The sequence below is a fragment of the Anomaloglossus baeobatrachus genome, chromosome 7, assembly GCF_048569485.1.
Source record: "Anomaloglossus baeobatrachus isolate aAnoBae1 chromosome 7, aAnoBae1.hap1, whole genome shotgun sequence".
NCBI lineage: Eukaryota > Metazoa > Chordata > Amphibia > Anura > Aromobatidae > Anomaloglossus > Anomaloglossus baeobatrachus.
In genome coordinates, this window is record NC_134359.1 from 12,907,250 (window position 1) to 12,929,301 (window position 22,052).

General features: G+C 48.3%; 1 protein-coding gene across 9 annotated transcripts in view; it reads right to left on the reverse strand.

Moving 5' to 3' along the window:
* Nucleotides 1-19,926, reverse strand: part of BIN1 (bridging integrator 1) — a 114,810-nt gene extending 94,884 nt beyond the window's left edge. For 2 of the 9 annotated variants that reach the window (XM_075317033.1, XM_075317034.1), the window contains exon 1: nt 19,708-19,924. In XM_075317033.1, coding sequence (XP_075173148.1) covers nt 19,708-19,788 — 81 coding nt within the window. In that variant the 5' untranslated portion in view covers nt 19,789-19,924. Of the gene's footprint in view, nt 1-19,707 lie in introns of all 9 variants that reach the window. The other 7 variants (XM_075317035.1, XM_075317037.1, XM_075317031.1 and 4 more) reach the window with 6 other exon arrangements.
* Between the last annotated feature and the right edge of the window lie 2,126 nt (nt 19,927-22,052).

A 22,052-nucleotide genomic window follows, 5' to 3' on the forward strand; every position in this document is an offset into this window, starting at 1 on the left:
TGATCACAAAAAAGTTCTCTCTCTCTCCTCCATAGCAAATAACCTTTGGCCTGAAGGAAAAAATGAGATGGATCCGTTTGCTTAACAGATCTGTCACATCAGTTTTGCCACAATCTGCGACGGATCCGTCACATCAGGCACAAACCAGATTGTGCCTGATGGCAAAAAAGTGACGTGTGAAAGAGGCCTAAGTTTTACAACTTTCTACATTTGAGTTTTGTTTTCTATTTTCATTTCTGCTTGCTGTCAGTGAATGGAAACATTATTACATTTGATACCTGAAAATTGCCGTTCAAACAGCTGAGAATTTGTAACAGTGGATCAGTCTAAGCCACTGGCAAACACAGACAGGAGAGGCCACTGTGAAGAGCAGTATATGGGCCCCTGTGAAGAGCAGTATATGGGCCCCTGTGAAGAGCAGTATATGGGCCCCTGTGAAGAGCAGTATATGGGCCCCTGTGAAGAGCAGTATATGGGCCCCTGTGAAGAGCAGTACATGGGCCCCTGTGAAGAGCAGTATATGGGCCCCTGTGAAGAGCAGTATATGGGCCCCTGTGAAGAGCAGTATATGGGCCCCTGTGAAGAGCAGTATATGGCCCCTGTGCAAGAACAGTATATGGGCCCCTGTGAAGAGCAGTATATGGGCCCCTGTGAAGAGCAGTATATGGGCCCCTGTGAAGAGCAGTATATGGGCCCCTGTGAAGAGCAGTATATGGGCCCCTGTGAGGAGCAATATATGGGCCCCTGTGAGGAGCAGTATATGGACCCCTGTGAAGAGCAGTATATGGGCCCCTGTGAGGAGCAGTATATGGGCCCCTGTGAGGAGCAATATATGGGCCCCTGTGAGGAGCAGTATATGGGCCCCTGTGAGGAGCAATATATGGGCCCCTGTGAGGAGCAGTATATGGGCCCCTGTGAAGAGCAGTATATGGGCCCCTGTGAGGAGCAGTATATGGACCCCTGTGAGGAGCAATATATGGGCCCCTGTGAGGAGCAGTATATGGACCCCTGTGAGGAGCAATATATGGGCCCCTGTGAGGAGCAGTATATGGGCCCCTGTGAAGAGCAGTATATGGGCCCCTGTGAAGAGCAGTATATGGGCCCCTGTGAAGAGCAGTATATGGGCCCCTGTGAAGAGCAGTATATGGGCCCCTGTGAAGAACAGTATATGGGCCCCTGTGAAGAGCAGTATATGGGCCCCTGTGAAGAGCAGTATATGGACCCCTGTGAGGAGCAGTATATGGGCCCCTGTGAAGAGCAGTATATGGGCCCCTGTGAAGAGCAGTATATGGGCCCCTGTGAAGAGCAGGATATGGGCCCCTGTGAAGAGCAGTATATGGACCCCTGTGTGAAGAGCAGTATATGGGCCCCTGTGAAGAACAGTATATGGGCCCCTGTGAAGAACAGTATATGGGCCCCTGTGAAGAGCAGTATATGGGCCCCTGTGAAGAGCAGTATATGGGCCCCTGTGAAGAGCAGTATATGGGCCCCTGTGAGGTGCAGTATATGGGCCCCTGTGAAGAGCAGTATATGGGCCCCTGTGAAGAGCAGTATATGGGCCCCCTGCAGTCCTCATGTTTGGAGGTGATAATGGCCCCTTTACCTCCTAGGCCCCTGAGCGGCCATACATGTTGCTATGTCCGCCCCTGGAGTAAGCAATCCTCTGTGTGCTACATGCAGCAGCACTAACTTGTTCCTGACCTGAAATCCAGGCGGATAGGTTTGTTACAATGTATTTGTGTAAATGGGACCTATTAGCTGTGTCACCCGGCCGGGTCAGTATGTGGCGTCACCTTCTATATGTAAACGTAGAATGTTTTCATTCATTGACATCAAGCGGACATCTATCTGGAGCAGCACAATTCTCTTGTCCCGGACTGATTTATTGTATCTACATTGTAACAACCCCTCAGCTGTCACAGGTATTCACCTCCGGAAAGGTTCATTGTCTCTGGGGTCAACTCGAATGTTTCTATTCGCTGACAGTAAGCAGGAATGTAATATTTATAAAGAATCAAACATTGAAAAGATAAAATATATTAGAAAGTTTGAGAGGCTTTTAACAGACAGATTTATGCAGGACCGGATGACTTGTATGAGAACAGCGCAGTGGAGGTACAAGGAACAGAAGACGTCAGATCCACATCCCCTGCCCTACACATAACCAATCCATGGGCACCGATTCCCTCACCACAAGGATGAAGACCCCAGGAGTAACCTAAGACCACCTGTATTACATAGCTGTGTTTGACAATATTACCTGAACTGCAATTTCAAATAGGAACTACACGGCAATATTATATGGGCTCTTTTTGGGATTAGTTTTTGGATACCATCATACTGAGTATTGTTTAAGCACATAGAGCAGTATCATGTGGGTGGTAGATGGCAGCATTATCTTAGCACTGTATGGCAGTATTATGTAGGCTCCTTATAGAATAATTATTTACTTATTGCATATTATTTGAGCACTATATGACAACATTATGGTGGGCTGTGTATGACTGTATGTGGCGTTATCTTAGTACTATATGGCAGGTAAAATATATCTTTGTACCGTGTTAGCCAGTAGAGATAAAAAAAGGTTTTTTTATATGACTCTTCAGAATTTGTGTTATACCATGCCTGATGAAGAGACCTGAGTAGTCTCGAAAGCTGCTATTATTACCATCTTTTCAGTTACCATTAAAAGGTATCAACTACTGAGGACTCTCAGTTCTTTTACACAAACTTTTTTTACTATGTGGCAGTATTATATGAGCTCCTTGTAGATATTTTAATTGCATACTCCATACTATTTCAGCACTCAATGATAATGATATGTGAACAGTATTTTGGAACTATTATTTTGGCATTATATGGCAATATGTTAGATGCTCTTTATGTAATTATTTTCTGAATAAATTATTTAAGCATTATATGGCAATAATATGTGGGCTATAAGTGGCAATATTACAGTATAACATATGCGGGCTGTATATGGCAGTATTACAGTATAATGTATGTGGGCTGTATATGGCAGTATTACAGTATAATGTATGTGGGCTGTATATGGCAGTATTATAGTATATTGTATGTGGGCTGTATAAGGTAGTATTACAGTATAATGTATATGGGCTGTATATGGCAGTATTACAGTATAATGTGTATGGGCTGTATATGGCAGTATTACAGTATAATGTACAGTACAGACCAAAGGTTTGGACACACCTTCTCATTCAAAAAGCTTTCTTTATTTTCATATCTCTGAAAATTGTAGATTCACATTGAAGGCATCAAAACTATGAATTAACAGAAGTGGAATGAAAAACTTAACAAAAAAGTGTGAAACAACTGATAATATGTCTTATATTCTAGGGTCTTCAAAGTCGCCTCCTTTTGCTTTGATTACTGCTTTGCACACTCTTGGCATTCTCTTGATGAGCTTCAAGAGGTAGTCACCGGAAATGGTTTTCACTTCACAGGTGTGCCCTGTCGGGTTTAAAGGGAACCTGTCAGCAGAAATGTCCCCTAAAACCTAACAGATTCCCCCTCTGCAGCTCCTGGGCTGCATTCTATAAAGGTCCCTGTTATGATTGTGCCCACTTTCTGACCGAAAAAAAGTGTTTATAAAGTTGTACCTTTTTGGCTTCTGATTCTGTAAATCCGTCACGGGGGCGGGCTGCCTGATGGCCGTTATTCTGCCCCCTGGTCCTGTATGCCGCCCCCATCGCTGATTTCCATACTTCTGGACGCCGCCCACTGCTCCAGCCATCCCCGCGCATGCCCAGTGCCCATCTCTCGGGGATGAGCACTGTGCCCAGCGTCACCGCTGGTGACGTGCACGCAGGGTTAAGATTATGGGCGGTGCTGTGATGTTTATTCCTAAGCAACCGCCCATAATCGCGGGACCGCGCTTTCGGTGTAGTCACTGCTCCGCGCTCTTCCCATCTATTTCCTGCCTCGGGGCAAGATGGGAAGGAGGCGAAGTGAGGTCAGCAGCAGCGCGCTTGCGCAGAAAGAAGCAGGCCGAGGGGGAAAGCGCGGTCCCGCGATTATGGGCGGTTGCTTAGGAATAAACATCACAGCACCGCCCATAATCTTAACCCTGCGTGCACGTCACCAGCGGTGACGCAGGGCACAGTGCTCATCCCCGAGAGATGGGCACTGGGCATGCGCGGGGATGGCTGGAGCAGTGGGCGGCGTCCAGAAGTATTGAAATCAGCGATGGGGGTGGCATACAGGACCAGGGGGCAGAATAACGGCCATCAGGCAGCCCGCCCCCGTGACGGATTTACAGAATCAGAAGCCAAAAAGGTACAACTTTATAAACACTTTTTTTCGGTCAGAAAGTGGGCACAATCATAACAGGGACCTTTATAGAATGCAGCCCAGGAGCTGCAGAGGGGGAATCTGTTAGGTTTTAGGGGACATTTCTGCTGACAGGTTCCCTTTAATAAGTGGGATTTCTTGCCTTATAAATGGGGTTGGGACCATCAGTTGTGTTGTGCAGAAGTCTGGTGGATACACAGCTGATAATCCTACTGAATAGACTGTTAGAATTTGTATTATGGCAAGACAAATGCAGCTAAGTAAAGAAAAACGAGTGGCCATCATTACTTTAAGAAATTAAGGTCAGTCAGTCCGAAAAATTGGGAAAACTTTGAAAGTGTCCCCAAGTGCAGTGGCAAAAACCATGAAACGCTACAAAGAAACTGGCTCACATGAGGACCGCCCCAGGATAGGAAGACCAAGAGCCACCTCTGCTGCGGAGGATAAGTTTATCCGAGTCACCAGCCTCAGAAATCACAGGTTAACAGCAGCTCAGATTAGAGACCAGGTCAATGCCACACAGAGTTCTAGCAGCAGACACATCTCTAGAACAACTGTTAGGCCAGAGTCACACTTGCGTATGACTTGGCAAGTCTCGCATCGGGATCACCCGGGGCGGCCGCACACTCTCGGACAGGAGCAGGTTAACTGCATAGAAATACATGCAGCTGAGAAGCTCCTGTCCGAGAGTGTACAGCCGCCCCGGGTGATCCTGATGCGAGACTCGCCGAGTCATACGCAAGTGTGACTCTGGCCCTAAGAGGAGACTTTGTGCAGCAGGCCTTCATGGTAAAATAGCTGCTAAGAAACCACTGCTAAGGACAGGCAACAAGCAGAAGAGACTTGTTTGGGCTAAAGAACACAAGGAATGGACATTAGACCAGTGGAAATCTGTGCTTTGGTCTGAGGAGTCCAAATTTGAGATCTTTGGATGCAACCACCGTGTCTTTGTAGAAAAGGTGAACGGATGGACTCTACATGGCTGGTTCCCACCGTGAAGCATGGAGGAGGAGGTGTGATGGTGTGGGGGGGGCTTTGCTGGTGACACTGTTGGGGATTTATTCAAAATTGAAGGCATACTGAACCAGCATGGCTACCACAGCATCTTGCAGCAGCGTGCTATTCCATCCGGTTTGTGTTTAGTTGGACCATCATTTATTTTTCAACAAGACAATGACCCCAAATACACCTCCAGGTTGTGTAAGGGCTATTTGACTAAGAGTGAGAGTGATGGGGTGCTACGCCAGATGACCTGGCCTCCACAGTCACCAGACCTGAACCCAATCGAGATGGTTTGGGCTGAGCTGGACCGCAGAATGAAGGCAAAAGGGCCAACAAGTGCTAAGCATCTCTGGGAACTCCTTCAAGACTATTGGAAAACCATTTCCGGTGACTACCTCTTGAAGCTCATCAAGAGAATGCCAAGAGTGTGCAAAGCAGTAATGAAAGCAAAAGGTGGCTACTTTGAAGAACCTAGAATATGACATATTTTCAGTTGTTTCACACTTTTTTGTTAAGTATTTCATTCCACATGTGTTAATTCATAGTTTTGATGTCTTCAATGTGAATCTACAATTTTCAGAGTCATGAAAATAAAGAAAACTCTTTGAATGAGAAGGTGTGTCCAAACTTCTGGTGCATACTGTATCTGGACTGTATATGGCAGTATTACAGTATATTATATGTGGGCTGTATATGGCAGTATTACAGTATAATGTACGTGGGCTGTATATGGCAGTATTACAGTATAATGTATATGGGCTGTATATGGCAGTATTAATCGCAGGGTATGATATGGCTTTATTTAACCTGTTGTCCAGGGCACTACACATAACTCATGCACCAATTCTCTGCATTTACACCATGATGGAATCACCGGGGTAAAACTGCCTGGAAACCCTTGTGTGTGAACACTCCCCTGGCAGGCGCTTGTATTAGGCTGGGTTTCTGCCTCCTCTGAGGGTTTTCAGCTGCTCATGCCGATGCCATACCTGCCAACAGGTGAGACCCCTGAGCCATCCAGCACGAGGCCAGAGAAGCTGAGAGAGGCAGGGGGCGCCCCTCGAAGGCCGTTAGAGAGTAGGAGGTGCCCCCAAAGGCTGTGAGAGTGCAGGAGGCGCCCCCCCCCCCCCCCCCCCCCGTAGGTCGTGAGAGGGCAGGAGGCACCCCAAGAAGGCCGGGTCACATGAAGCTGCTGGTCTGATTCTGTGAGTAGATGTCATCATCCCTTGAAATAAAACCGTCCGGGTCTCATTTCGGCCCTCGCAGCTGCCGGCGCCGCTCAAAACTGCAATTTTATTTACACATCGGTAAATATAAAAATGATACAAACAGATAAAAGTGAAAAGTGACCCCACAAATGACAATCCTCTGTCTCCAGACACCGCGAATGGCAAAGTGCAACTTATCATAATTAAGCAACTTTCCGGAAAAAAAAAAAAGCAATATCCTCAGTTGCACCGGAACCTGACAGCGCTGGGGTCCTGGGCACAAATCCTACCAAAGACATTTGCAAGGAGGCTGTATGTTCTCCCCGTGTTTGCCTGGGGTTCCTCTGGGTTCTCCAGCTTCCCCAATGGGGACAATGATGATAATTAATGGCGCAATATAAAAGAGTAAAATAAATGAATATTACAACTTTATATCCTCAGTCACCAGGAGATGAGAATGATTTAAAGGAAACATTGAAACATCTGATATTTAGGACAGGTCATCAATATACAAGTCCTGGACAACCCCTTAATGCTAACATTCATCGTTATGGCAGAACATGGTTTCTAATCCAGCTTTCCGTGACTGTGACAATGCGTTCTGTACCTGGACACAGAACGATCATGTAATGTAACACTGGATTACATGCCGTACGTCCCAATTACAAGAGCGGATTCTTCCAGACTGAGCCAAAAACGTGCCATCACCACAAATATTCTTGGATGTGAATGGAATCAATCCTATGTGACATGCGGGGGCACATGTACAAGGCCTGGAATTAATGGTCATGCCCCCAAAAATCAATAAATCCTGGTATATATTTTCTTGAGTTATCTATCAAGTTGCCAAACTCCATTTCCCTGGCAGAAAGCATCAAACTTTCCCAGACTTCTGCAGAACACATCTAGAAGTGGATAGAAGGATGCATAAAGTCATTATAATCTTGGCCGGCCCAGGTAGTAGCTCCTGGCACAGAGGTTGCCTTATCAGCCATTCTGAGGAGCTGGCACACGAGGGAAGGCAGGAGGTGGCTCGCACTGACGTCAGGCACAGGAGGGAAGGCAGGAGGTGGCTCGCACTGACAGCGGGCACAGGAGGGAAGGCAGGAGGTGGCTCGCACTGACAGCGGGCACAGGAGGGAAGGCAGGAGGTGGCTCGCACTGACGTCAGGCACAGGAGGGAAGGCAGGAGGTGGCTCGCACTGACAGCGGGCACAGGAGGGAAGGCAGGAGGTGGCTCGCACTGACGTCAGGCACAGGAGGGAAGGCAGGAGGTGGCTCGCAGTGACAGCGGGCACAGGAGGGAAGGCAGGAGGTGGCTCGCAGTGACAGCGGGCACAGGAGGGAAGGCAGGAGGTGGCTCGCACTGACGTCAGGCACAGGAGGGAAGGCAGGAGGTGGCTCGCACTGAGCGCGGGCACAGGAGGGAAGGCAGGAGGTGGCTCGCACTGACGTCAGGCGCAGGAGGGAAGGCAGGAGGTGGCTCGCATTGACAGCGGGCACAGGAGGGAAGGCAGGAGGTGGTTCGCACTGACAGCGGGCACAGGAGGGAAGGCAGGAGGTGGCTCGCACTGACGTCAGGCACAGGAGGGAAGGCAGGAGGTGGCTCGTACTGACGTCAGGCACAGGAGGGAAGGCAGGAGGTGGCTCGCACTGACAGCGGGCACAGGAGGGAAGGCAGGAGGTGGCTCGCACTGACGTCAGGCACAGGAGGGAAGGCAGGAGGTGGCTCGCACTGACGTCAGGCACAGGAGGGAAGGCAGGAGGTGGGTCGCAGTGACAGCGGGCACAGGAGGGAAGGCAGGAGGTGGCTCGCACTGACAGCGGGCACAGGAGGGAAGGCAGGAGGTGGCTCGCAGTGACAGCGGGCACAGGAGGGAAGGCAGGAGGTGGCTCGCACTGACAGCGGGCGCAGGAGGGAAGGCAGGAGGTGGCTCGCATTGACAGCGGGCACAGGAGGGAAGGCAGGAGGTGGTTCGCACTGACAGCGGGCACAGGAGGGAAGGCAGGAGGTGGCTCGTACTGACGTCAGGCACAGGAGGGAAGGCAGGAGGTGGCTCGTACTGACGTCAGGCACAGGAGGGAAGGCAGGAGGTGGCTCGCACTGACAGCGGGCACAGGAGGGAAGGCAGGAGGTGGCTCGCACTGACGTCAGGCACAGGAGAGAAGGCAGGAGGTGGCTCGCACTGACGTCAGGCACAGGAGGGAAGGCAGGAGGTGGGTCGCAGTGACAGCGGGCACAGGAGGGAAGGCAGGAGGTGGCTCGCACTGACAGCGGGCACAGGAGGGAAGGCAGGAGGTGGCTCGCAGTGACAGCGGGCACAGGAGGGAAGGCAGGAGGTGGCTCGCAGTGACAGCGGGCACAGGAGGGAAGGCAGGAGGTGGCTCGCAGTGACGTCAGGCACAGGAGGGAAGGCAGGAGGTGGTTCGCACTGACAGTGGGCACAGGAGGGAAGGCAGGAGGTGGCTCGCACTGACGTCAGGCACAGGAGGGAAGGCAGGAGGTGGCTCGCACTGACGTCAGGCACAGGAGGGAAGGCAGGAGGTGGGTCGCAGTGACAGCGGGCACAGGAGGGAAGGCAGGAGGTGGTTCGCACTGACAGCTGGCGCAGGAGGGAAGGCAGGAGGTGGCTTGCACTGACATCAGGCACAGGAGGGAAGGCAGGAGGTGGCTCGCACTGACGTCAGGCACAGGAGGGAAGGCAGGAGGTGGCTCGCACTGACGTCAGGCACAGGAGGGAAGGCAGGAGGTGGTTCGCACTGACAGCGGGCATAGGAGGGAAGGCAGGAGGTGGTTCGCACTGACAGCGGGCATAGGAGGGAAGGCAGGAGGTGGCTCGCACTGACGTCAGGCACAGGAGGGAAGGCAGGAGGTGGCTCGTACTGACGTCAGGCACAGGAGGGAAGGCAGGAGGTGGCTCGTACTGACGTCAGGCACAGGAGGGAAGGCAGGAGGTGGCTCGCACTGACGTCAGGCACAGGAGGGAAGGCAGGAGGTGGCTCGCACTGACGTCAGGCACAGGAGGGAAGGCAGGAGGTGGCTCGCACTGACGTCAGGCACAGGAGGGAAGGCAGGAGGTGGCTCGCACAGACAGCGGGCATAGGAGGGAAGACAGGAGGTGGCTCGCAGTGACATAAGGGGCAGGAGGGAAGGCAGGAGGTGGCTCGCAGTGACATCAGGCACAGGAGGGAAGGCAGGAGGTGGCTCGCACTGACGTCAGGCACAGGAGGGAAGGCAGGAGGTGGCTCGCAATGACATCAGGTGCAGGAGGGAAGGCAGGAGGTGGCTCGCACTGACAGCGTGCACAGGAGGGAAGGCAGGAGGTGGCTCGCACTGACAGGCGCAGGTGGGAAGGCAGGAGGTGGCTCGCACTGACATCGTGCACAGGAGGGAAGGCAGGAGGTGGCTCGCACTGACATCGTGCACAGGAGGGAAGGCAGGAGGTGGCTCGCACTGACAGCGTGCACAGGAGGGAAGGCAGGAGGTGGCTCGCAGTGACATCAGGAGCAGGAGGGAAGGCAGGAGGTGGCTCGCAGTGACATCAGGAGCAGGAGGGAAGGCAGGAGGTGGCTCGCACTGACAGCGTGCACAGGAGGGAAGGCAGGAGGTGGCTCGCACTGACATCGTGCACAGGAGGGAAGGCAGGAGGTGGCTCGCACTGACAGCGTGCACAGGAGGGACGGCAGGAGGTGGCTCGCACTGACAGCGTGCACAGGAGGGAAGGCAGGAGGTGGCTCGCAGTGACATCAGGCGCAGGAGGGGAGACACGAGGTGGCTCGCAGTGACATCAGGAGCAGGAGGGGAGACACGAGGTGGCTCGCACTGACATCAGGCACAGGAGGGGAGACACGAGATGGCTCGCACTGACATCAGGCACAGGAGGGAAGGCAGGAGGTGGCTCGCACTGACAGCAGGCACAGGAGGGAAGGCAGGAGGTGGCTCGCAGTGACATCAGGCACAGGAGGGACGGCAGGAGGTGGCTCGCAGTGACATCAGGCACAGGAGGGAAGGCAGGAGGTGGCTCGCACTTGGCTCGCAGTGACATTAGGCACAGGAAGGAAGGCAAGAGGTAGCTTGCACTGACATCAGGCAAAGGAGGGAAGGCAGGAGGTGGCTTGCACTGACATCAGGCGCAGGAGGGAAGGCAGGAGGTGGCTCGCAGTGACATCAGGCACAGGAGAGGAGACAGGAGGTGGCTTGCAGTGACTTCAGGCGCAGGAGGGAAGGCAGGAGGTGGTTCGCAGTGACATCAGGCGCAGAAAGGAAGGCAGGAGGTGGCTCGCAGTGACATCAGGCACAGGAGAGGAGACAGGAGGTGGCTTGCAGTGACTTCAGGCGCAGGAGGGAAGGCAAGAGGTGGTTCGCAGTGACATCAGGCGCAGAAAGGAAGGCAGGAGGTGGCTCGCAGTGACATCAGGCACAGGAGGGACGGCAGGAGGTGGCTCGCAGTGACATCAGGCACAGGAGGGAAGGCAGCAGGTGGCTTGCACTTGGCTCGCAGTGACATTAGGCACAGGAGGGAAGGCAAGAGGTAGCTTGCAGTGAAATCAGGCGCAGGAGGGAAGGTAGGAGGTGGCTCGCAGTGACATCAGGCGCAGGAGGGAAGGCAGGAGGTGGCTCGCAGTGACATCAGGCACAGGAGAGGAGACAGGAGGTGGCTTGCAGTGACTTCAGGTGCAGGAGGGAAGGCAGGAGGTGGTTCGCAGTGACATCAGGCGCAGAAAGGAAGGCAGGAGGTGGCTTGCAGTGACTTCAGGCGCAGAGGGAAGGCAGGAGGTGGTTCGCAGTGATATCAGGCGCAGAAAGGAAGGCAGGAGGTGGCTCGCAGTGACATCAGGCGCTGATTAATGGCCCAGATAAATGATAAGAGCCCGGACGGTTCCCTCACTCCTTCCGCCACAGATCTCAAGGCGACTTCTCAGCTCCCACTTCATTTTACAAACTGTTATTTTCTCATCAGTAGGAAAAGCCAGAAGGGCGGCCACATGTAGCCTCGGCCATGACTGATGTGGCCTCTTTGATATCAGCTTTCTACATCGCTGTGAATTTTATTGTAATAAATTGTTTCCTCTGGGAATCTTGGGAAAGTAACAAGGAACAAAGTTTTACTAGGAAATAGCTGGAAAACTGCATGAAGACGACATCAAAGGTCAGAATGATAAAATCAGCTGCATTACCTTAAAGGGCCACCGCCAGCAGAGCAAAGGATCGGCAATGCATAGTAAGGCTGCTTTCACACATCCGGCTTGAGCTCTGCGGCTCAATCCGGCTGTGCAAGCTATGCAACGGATGCGGTGAACACACCGCATCCTTTGCATAAGTTTTTCCTTTGCGGCCAGTCCGGTTTTTGCCGCTTGCGGCATGCTACTGAGCATGTGCAGTGGCAAAAAACGCATGCGGCGGCCGGATGCGGTTATTGCCGCATCGCGCCGCATCCGGCCGCCATAGGCATGCATTGAAAAATGCGCCGCATCGACCGAATGCGGCGCGATGCGTTTTTTTTTTGCCGCACGAAAAAACGTGCCAGGCAACGTTCCATCCGGCCGCTGCATCGGCTAAATCTGCCGCATGCGGCAAAAACCGGACGGAACGCAAGGCCATGCGGCACAATGTGGCACTAATTAAAGTCTATGCAGGAAAATCGCAACCGGCAGCAAAAAAAAACGGTTGCGATTTTCCTGCAAAGTGCCGGATTGTGCCGCATTACAGAAACCGGAGGTGTGAAAGCAGCCGAAGGGGGGGGGGGGGTGGAGCAGGATGATGCCTCTTGAGGGGGACATATACCATTAATAGGGTGGACTCATGTTCCTGAAGATTGACAGGCGAGGCTATCGGCTGGAGCTGCGTGCTCTCCAATGCTGCAAGCAGAGACAGCTTTAACTCTGCAGCATAGGCGAGTGAAGAGACACTGAACCTGGCCAGCTTAAGAGCAGCACATGCAGCAAACAGCCTGAAAGTGTGCGCTCCTTGCCTAGGAAACCGACCACCTCTAACAAACTGCAGGAAATATGCTGTAAATGATCCAATTCAAAATTCCCTGTACTTGAGAACTGAGACGATTTTTAATAAGTAAATTGCTAATTGGTTTGTTATGTACAAGCGCTTTGCAGTTTTAACCATTTTAGATGAGAAAACATCATTAATAATATACAGTGGTATGTAAAAGTTTGGGCAACCTTGGTCAAAATTATTGTTATTGCTTTTAAGCAAGTTGAAGATGAAATTTTCTCTAAAAGTCACAAAGTTAAAAATTACACATGTCCTTTGTATTTTAGGACAAAAAAAAATTATCTTTTACATTTTAAAATTAGCAAAAAAGAAAAATGGGCCAATGTTAAAGTTTGGTCACGCTACATGGTTGGCACCTTCTTTGGCAGTTATCACAGCTTGTAAAAGCTTTCTGTCGCAGCCAAGAGTTTTTCAATTCTTGTTTGATGGATTTTCATCCATTCTTCCTTGGAAACGTCTTCCAGTTCTGTGAGATTCCTGGCTCGCCTTCCAGTTCTCTGAGAGTCCTGGCTCGTCTTGCATGCACTGTTCTTTTGAGCTCTGGCCACAGATTTTCAGTGATGTTCTGATCAGGGGACTGTGAGGCCATCGTAAAACTCAGCGTCAGAAGTCTGTTAAAGAACATCTAAACAAGGTCACTGTAAAACGTTCATCTTACGCCTTTTAAGGTTGTCTATTGTGGATTTTGACGTGTGTTTAGGATCATTATCCATTTGTAGGCGCCATTCTCTTTTCTCCTCCCAACTTTTATTACAGATAGTTTTAAGTTTGCATCAAGAATTTGTTGTAATTTCATTGAATCCAATCTTCCCTCTACCCGTGAAATGTTTACTGGGCCATTGGCTGCAACATAATCCCAAAGCATGATTGATCCACCCCTATGCTTAATGGTTGGCGAGATATTCTTTTGCTGAAATTCTGTGCCCATTTTTCTCCATATATACCTTTGATTATTGTGGCCATAGAGTTCTATCTTAACCTTATCGGTCCACAGGACTTGTTTCCAGGATGCATCAGGCTTGTTTATATTTTCTTTTGCAGACTTCTGACGCTGAATTGTATGGTGAGGATACAGGAGAGGTTTCCTTCTAATGACTCTTCCATGAAGGCTATATTTGTGCAGGTGTCTCTGGAGTTGTGGTACATTGTTCTACTGTTCAGAGTCTGCTAAATTTTTGTGAAGGTCTTTTGCAGTCAACCAGGATCTAAATTTGCCTCTCTAGCAATTCTACCAGCAGCTTTTATAGACATTTTTCTTTGTCTTCCAGACCTTATCTTGACCTCCACTGCCAATTCTTAATTACATTTCGAACTGAGGAAAGGGCAACTTAAAATTCTTTTTTATCTTCTTATAGCGTTCTATTGCTTTGCGGCCTCCACAGTTTTCATTTTCAGAGTGCTAGGCAGCTGCTTAGAATATGCTTAGAATAACCTATGGCTGCTGTTTTTTGGCACCAGGTTAGAGGAGACTGTGTTTTTATACAGCTGTGAAATTTGCATCACCAGGCCTTTACTAACAATGATGGTGAACAAGAAGACATAACCCTAAGGCTGCTTTCACACATCCGGTTTGAGAAGTGCGGCTCAATCCGGCTGTGAAGCCTATGCAACGGATGCGGTGAAAACACTGCATCCTTTGCATAAGTTTTTTACATGCGGCCGGTCCGGTTTTTGCCGCTTGCGGCATGCTACTGAGCATGCACAGTGGCAAAAACCGCATACGGCGGCCGGATGCGGTTTTTGCCGCATCGCGCCGCATCCGGCATCCATAGGGATGCATTGGGAAAAGCGCCGCATCGGCTGGATGCGGCGCGATGCGGTTTTTTTTTGTCGGAGCAAAAAACGTGCCAGGGAACGTTCCATCCAGCCGCCGCATCGGCTAAATCTGCCGCATGCGGCAAAAACCGGACCGAACGCAAGTCCATGCGGCACAATGCGGCACTAATTAAAGTCTATGCAGGAAAAACGCAACCGGCAGCAAAAAAAAACGGTTGCGGTTTTCCTGCAAAGTGCCGGATTGTGCCGCATTGCAAAAGCCGGATGTGTGAAAGCAGCCTAACAGGCTAATGAAGGACTGAAACCTTGGTCAAATAATAATAATCTTGCTTTAAGAGATTGTCCACTTAAACATTGATGGCCTATCCTTAAGATAGGGCATCAATGTCTGATAGGCCGAGGTCCGACACCCTGCACCCCCGCTGATCCGCTGCTCTGGGTGCCGCTGGCGGCAACACGAAGTTGGAAATGCTCAATTCCAGAGCTGCCCATCACTTGATAGTGGACACGGCTAGGAATTGCACATCCGCCTCCCATTCAAATCAGTAGAAGGCGGATTTGCAATACCCTACCTCTATGAGATGTTGGAACAGCTTTGGAACTGAGCATTTCCAGCCACCTGCTGCCGCTGCCACCACCAACAGCTGATCGGCGGGGATGTGGGTTAAGACCCTGGCTGATCAGCCATTGATATCTAATCCTAAGGTTAGGCCATCAATGTAAATGTAGTGCACAACCCCTTTAACTGTTCACAATATAAGTAATTTTGACCAGGGGTGCCCCAACTTTTACATCCACTGTATAAGAACAGCAGCCTATAGGCAGGTGGAGCCAAAATCCTGCAATTTAGATACTTCAGTTATTTATACGTATACAGGGCAAGGCATAGAGGTGCCAACTGTTGGGCGAAGAGGTAGGTAGAGCTTTGGCACCAATGGCACACACAGTATCTAAGAAAACTAAGGAGTTGGTGGCCAACTATAGCAGGAGAAAGCTGGAATGTTTACCGATCACTATTGCTGGTCAGGAGGTAGAGCAGGTGGAGAGTTACAAATATTTGGGGGTCCACCTGGATAGCAAACTGGACTTGAGATGCCACTCAGAGATGGTCTACAAGAAGGGGATGAGCAGATTGTATTTCCTAAGGAAACTGAGGTCTTTTAATGTGTGCAGCAAAATGTTAGAAATGTTCTACCAGTCTGTAGTGGCAAGTGCCATCTTTTTTGCACTCATATGCTGGGGTAGTGGTGTGCGGGTGTCTGATGCTAATAAGCTGAATAAGCTTATGAAGAAGGCAAGCTCTGCTGTTGGTTGCAATCTGGACTCTTTTGAGGAGGTCGTGGAGAGAAGAACTCTGAAAAAGTTTATGGCGATTATAAATAATAATGCACATCCATTATATGAGCTATTCATGAGACAGAAGAGACCTTCAGTAACCGGCTAATCCTTCTGAGGTGTATGAAGGAAAAATATAGGAAATCATTTGTGCCAACTGCTATAGGAATGTACAACAATAACATTAGTGTTAAATCTTCAAGGTGAATGTCTACTTATTTCTTCTACTTTCAGTTCACCCCTGTGTATGACCTTATCCAATGTATAATGTTCTTCTGTCAACTCTACTGTCTTGTCAATTATGTAATTCATATTATGATTTAAAGGGAACCTGTCATCAGAAATTTAGCTTGAAACCTAAACGTTTCCCCCTCTGCAGCTCCTGGGCTGCATTCTAGCAGGTTCCTGTACTTTTTGTGGCCCCTTTTAAACCAAATTACATACTTTATAAACTTGTACCTTTTGCTATGTAAATTTTGTAAATCGTCCATGGGGGCGGGCTCTCTGCTGACCGTTGCTGTTCCTCCAGCACATTGACGCCGTCCCCCCACGCTCCATTTCATCCATCAGGACGCCGCCCACGGCGCCCGAGGTGCCGCCCACGCCAGGATCGCTGGTGACGTGTGTCACAGGCATGAGTTATGGGCGGCGCTTTGATTACACGCAAGTGCCCGCCCATAATCTCGTGGACGCACTTTCCCCCACTGCCTCCAGCGTTCTGCACAAGCGCTCGCCGGCCAAATAACCCGACGTCACCTCCTTCCCATCTTACCCTGCAGCAGGGCAAGATGGGAAAGAGGTGACATCGGGTCATCTGGCCAGCAAGCGCTTGTGCAGAACGCTGGAGGAAGAGGGGAAAGTGCGGTCACGAGGTTATGGGTGGCACTTGCTGATGACACTCACAGCGCCGCCCATAACCTCATGCCTATGCAAAACGTCACCAGCGGTCACACGTGCACACAGTGCACAGTCCCGCTACAGTCGCACAGCGCATGCGCGGGACCACGGGCGCTCAGGGGCGGCGTCCTGAGATATGAAATTCAGCGTTGGGGGGCGGCGTAAATCTGCTGGAGGAACAGCAACGGTCAGCAGAGAGCCCGCCCCCATGGACGATTTACAAAATTTACATAGCAAAAGGTACAAGTTTATAAAGTATTTAATTTGGTTTAAAAGGGGCCACAAAAAGTACAGGAACCTGCTAGAATGCAGCCCAGGAGCTGCAGAGGGGGAAACTTTTAGGTTTAAAGCAAAATTTCTGATGACAGGTTCCCTTTAAGTTGTGCTGTTGTGATACCATAATTTCCCACGGAATCAATAAAGTGTATCGTATCGTATCGACTATCACTTCTTAAAAATCACACAAAAAAAGAAAAATTCAACTGTTCCCTCTTGCCTTTGCTCCATAGCTGCACATTGTACAGACTTCAGGTTCCGGCTCTTCGATGTGAGAATATGGTTCCTACATTGTAGCAGCTCGTGGCTGTTATCTTCTTTGGCCTATGAAGGTGTCAGATGCATTTAGAGGACTACGCTCTGCATAGGCAGCAACAGATTAAAGAAACTGGTCGGAAATTAAATCCATCATGGGAGAATGCCAAAATAAAAGATGCAGCATTTCTATATTTCCATCACATCTTCTCTTGATGTGGAGGGTGATAATGTGACGGGAACGTCCATGTCTGTATGAAGCTGCTAATTTACAGAGGAAGGATTTGTCTCCTTCAGACACGGTTTCCCATGTGCCCCCAACCCAATGTAATATAGCAACTCACGGGTTAAATATAGATCCTGTATCAAGTGTCTTGAATGATCTCCGTCTCCTCACCAGCTGTGACCTCTGATCTACTTGTTGCACATATGTCTCCCCCTGTGATATATCAATCAAGGCCTCGGCATATATACTGTATGTACTGTAGGGGCTGAATACAGAAAGGGGTCCTGTGTAATGACTAAAGGGATAAAGTGGGGTCAGTGATTACCCTTCTGTATACTCATCAGCAAACTGTTAAATATATCATCATAACTATAATAACAGTTTCAGTATAAAAACATGAATGGACCAGTACCCCCATTCCCACCAGTGACCTCTGACCTCTAGCACTTCGATTTCTATATACTGATGAAAGGATTGACGTAGTATATGTAATATAAGAACATATTCCGGGGTCTGTAAAAAGATAGTGATACAATATGAGGGAGGCTACATAATATTACATAGATACTGAGCAAGTGACAGAGTAAGTGCACACAGCCAAATTATAGGTCCAGATTAAAGAATCCATAGATTGTTGAGTCCATATTGTGATATATATTTTTTTTTTTACCATGACTTTATACAGAATCCATAGAGCAAAAAAGTGGCAATGTATCATCCCTTAGGGGTGAAAATGGGGCCACAAAACAGAGCCATAAAACAAAACTATAAGGACTCAGTGTTCCACTATACGGAGAAGTAATGCTGCAGTTCTGTCTGGAAGTACAAGTGTCCTCCTGCCAAGGCCTCACTAATGACAGATAGACAGATTTATGTCTATCACAAGATTCAATATGAAAAACAACTAGAAAATATCCAGAATAGTCAACTTTTCCAAAACCAAAGGGAGACCTTTGCCCCAAGTAAACATTCCCATGCTTCTATACACCAGGCAGAGATTACATACTACATGGTCTGCATATATAGACAGGGTTCCATGTAACAGAAGAGTGATAGAGGAGGGGGAAGGTTACACCCCTTTATAGACAAAACAAAACTTGCATAGTTCCAAAAAATATCATAATTTATACATTATAACTATAGCTATTAACAATATCTATATAATGTGCCCCCTCCCCCATCAGGTGATCTGGTTATCCCTGAGCTCCATGTTATTCCCACCATATCATTACTGGTAATAAATACCCTCACATAACAAATGGTATCAGCACAGCGTCCTGAATCCACAGACCCCACTCCTCCCACCGCAGGAAATGATATGATTGTATCTATATTTACAAAACAAGGAAGCTTCATTGTTACAATGTTACATTGGAGCCAGGACACGGCTCTGCAGCTCTGCACATGGAGGCTGCTCCTCTGCAGGAAACCTCCTCTGCTGTCACATCGATTTCCCAGCCATTCAATGACAGTAAATGTTACAGTGTCACATCAACATCCTTCCCTGCAATGCAATTGTCTTTCCAGGCTGCTTCAGAAAGGAAGGAGGATTACAGCTAATACCTGGAGATCAGAGGGTGCAATATGCGGCTCCTTTACATAACAGCATGGTAAATTATATTGCATGGAGCCTGTACAAGATGTAGCATTGCAGAGCTGACATTGCATGAAGAGGCTCGAGAAGCTGCCAGTGCATCCCAGTCACCATACTGCAGGCTCTACAGGACTAGCCTCCTTACATATTTCACTATATTGCTGCAGAGCTGACACTGTGGAGCTGTCAGTGAGCACCAGCCTGCCCTTGTCAGCACCCTGGTCTCCATGCCCTGCCTCTGTCAGCACCCTGGTCTCCATGCCCTTCCTCTGACAGCACCCTGGTCTCCATACCCACCAGCCTCTGTCAGCACCCTGGTCTCCATACCCTGCCTCTGACAGCACCCTGGTCTCCATGCCCTGCCTCTGTCAGCACTCTGGTCTCCATGCCATGCCTCTGTCAGCACCCTGGTCTGCATGCCCTTCCTCTGACAGCACCCTGGTCTCCATGCCCTTCCTCTGACAGCACCCTGGTCTCCATGCCCTGCCTCTGACAGCACCCTGGTCTCCATACCCTGCCCCTGTCAGCACCCTGGTCTCCATACCCACCAGCCCTGTTAGCAGCCTGGTCCCCATACACACCAGCCCCTATCAGCAGCCTGGTCTCTATACCCACTAGCCCCTATCAGCAGCCTCTGTCAGCACCCTGGTCTTCATACCCACCAGCCCCTGTCAGCACCCTGGTCTTCATACCCACCAGCCCCTGTCAGCACCCTGGTCTCCATACCCACCAGCCCCTGTCAGCACCCTGGTCTCCATACCCACCAGTCCCTGTCAGCACCCTGGTCTCCATACCCACCAGCCCCTGGCAACCTTACCTTCTCCTGCGCCCTGGTCAGCTTCTTCTGCACGTTGCTGGCTATTTTCCCTGCAGAGACTCCCTTCCCCATCTCAGCCATCTTGCCTTTCCTTACACTGGAGTTAAAATAATCAGATCAGAGAGAGAGGAAAAAAAACCTTTAGCAGTAACAATGGATATACCCCCCCTCCTGGCTGCTTGAACAGCCTTTTAAAGTGACAGTACACACAGCAGCTAGCAACTCCTTAAAGGGGCAGTGCTGGGAGGAAGGCAGAGGTGTATGCAGGCTCTGCAGTGTCACAGTGACACATCCAGGCCATCTGCTGTGCCAGGGATCAGGAGGGTGGAGGGGCCTCTGTACACAGTCCTCAGCCAGTGACTACAAGGCAGAGGGAGGCCCTTACAGAGGAATCTATATAACACATTATGCTATAATATCCTGAGCAATCATAGGGATAGTCAATTTGTCATGACATGCTGGTGACTGTAGTTCTACAGTTCACAGACAAGCATTATTATTATGTATTCACATTTAGCCCAAATCCTACAAATACTAAACCCTAAATAATGATGGTCTATCTTATCTAAAGTCAAAACCACAGGAGATCACTACAGTAGTTTAAGAAAAAAAAACATTCACTTCGTACATACAAGAAGCCCCGCAATATGCAGGACATGCTTCAGCGTGCAATATTCCTGACATTCCTATGGCTCTTCATCCATAATTACTTAATTATAGAGAAATTCAGCATGGATGAACTACATGGGAGATGTTATATTTCTGCCCCACATGTATGAGAATATAAGTACTATAATACTGCCCCTATGTACAAGAATATAACTACTATAATACTGCCCCCTATGTGCAAGAATATAACTACTATAATACTGCCCCCTATATACAAGAATATAACTACTATAATACTGCCCCTATGTACAAGAATATAACTACTATAATACTGCCCCCTATGTGCAAGAATATAACTACTATAATACTGCCCCCTATAAACAAGAATATAACTACTATAATACTGCCCCTATGTACAAGAATATAACTACTATAATACTGCCCCTATGTACAAGAATATAACTACTATAATACTGCCCCCTATGTACAAGAATATAACTACTATAATACTGCCCCTATGAACAAGAATATAACTACTATAATACTGCCCCCTATGTACAAGAATATAACTACTATAATACTGCCCCTATATGCAAGAATATAACTACTATAATACTGCCCCTATGTACAAGAATATAACTACTATAATACTTCCCCATATGTACAGGAATATAACTACTATAATACTGCCCCCTATGTACATGAATATAGCTACTATAATACTTCCCCCTATGTACAAGAATATAACTACTATAATACTGCCTCCTATGTGCAAGAATATAACTATTATAATACTGCCTCCTATGTGCAAGAATATAACTACTATAATACTTCCCCCTATGTACAAGAATATAACTACTATAATACTGCTCCTATGTACAAGAATATAACTACTATAATACTGCTCCTATGTACAAGAATATAACTACTATAATACTGCCCCCTATGTACAAGAATATAACTACTATAATGCTGCCCTTATGTACAAGAATATAACTACTATAATACTGCCCCTATGTACAAGAATATAACTACTATAATACTGCTCCAATGTACAAAAATACAACTACTATAATACTGTCCCTATATACAAGAATTTAGCTACTATAATACTCCTCCAATGTACAAGAATATAACTACTATAACACTGCCCTTATGTATAAGAATATAACTACTATAATACTGCCCCTATGTACAAGACTTTAACTACTATAATACTGTTCCTATGTACAAGAATATAACTACTATAATACTGCCCCGATATACAAGAATATAACTACTATAATACTGCCCTTATGTACAAGAATATAACTATTATAATATTGCCCCTATGTACAAGTATATAACTACTATAATACTGCCCCTATGTACAAGAATATAACTACTATATTAATACAAATTAATGTGCTAGAAGATTTTTTTTTTATATTACTGGAAGTGCTTTTTATGGGTTTTTTTAGAAAGTAACATGGAAGTATATAATATATTATTAGCAAGAAAGAAAAGAAAAGGGGAACTCACAGTTTTGCAGTAAACAGCAAAAATTTTGCTGACCTATGTTCCCATGCAATACTACAAACATTAGGAAAAGAAATTTCAGTTTAGTTTCTCAGCTGTAACTCGGAGCTTATTACATTTGTAATTTACATTAAACTTACATACAATAATGCACTGCAGAATTGTACTTGTTTTTAACCTTAATCAGGTAATATATCTGTGATGCATTTTATCCTGTA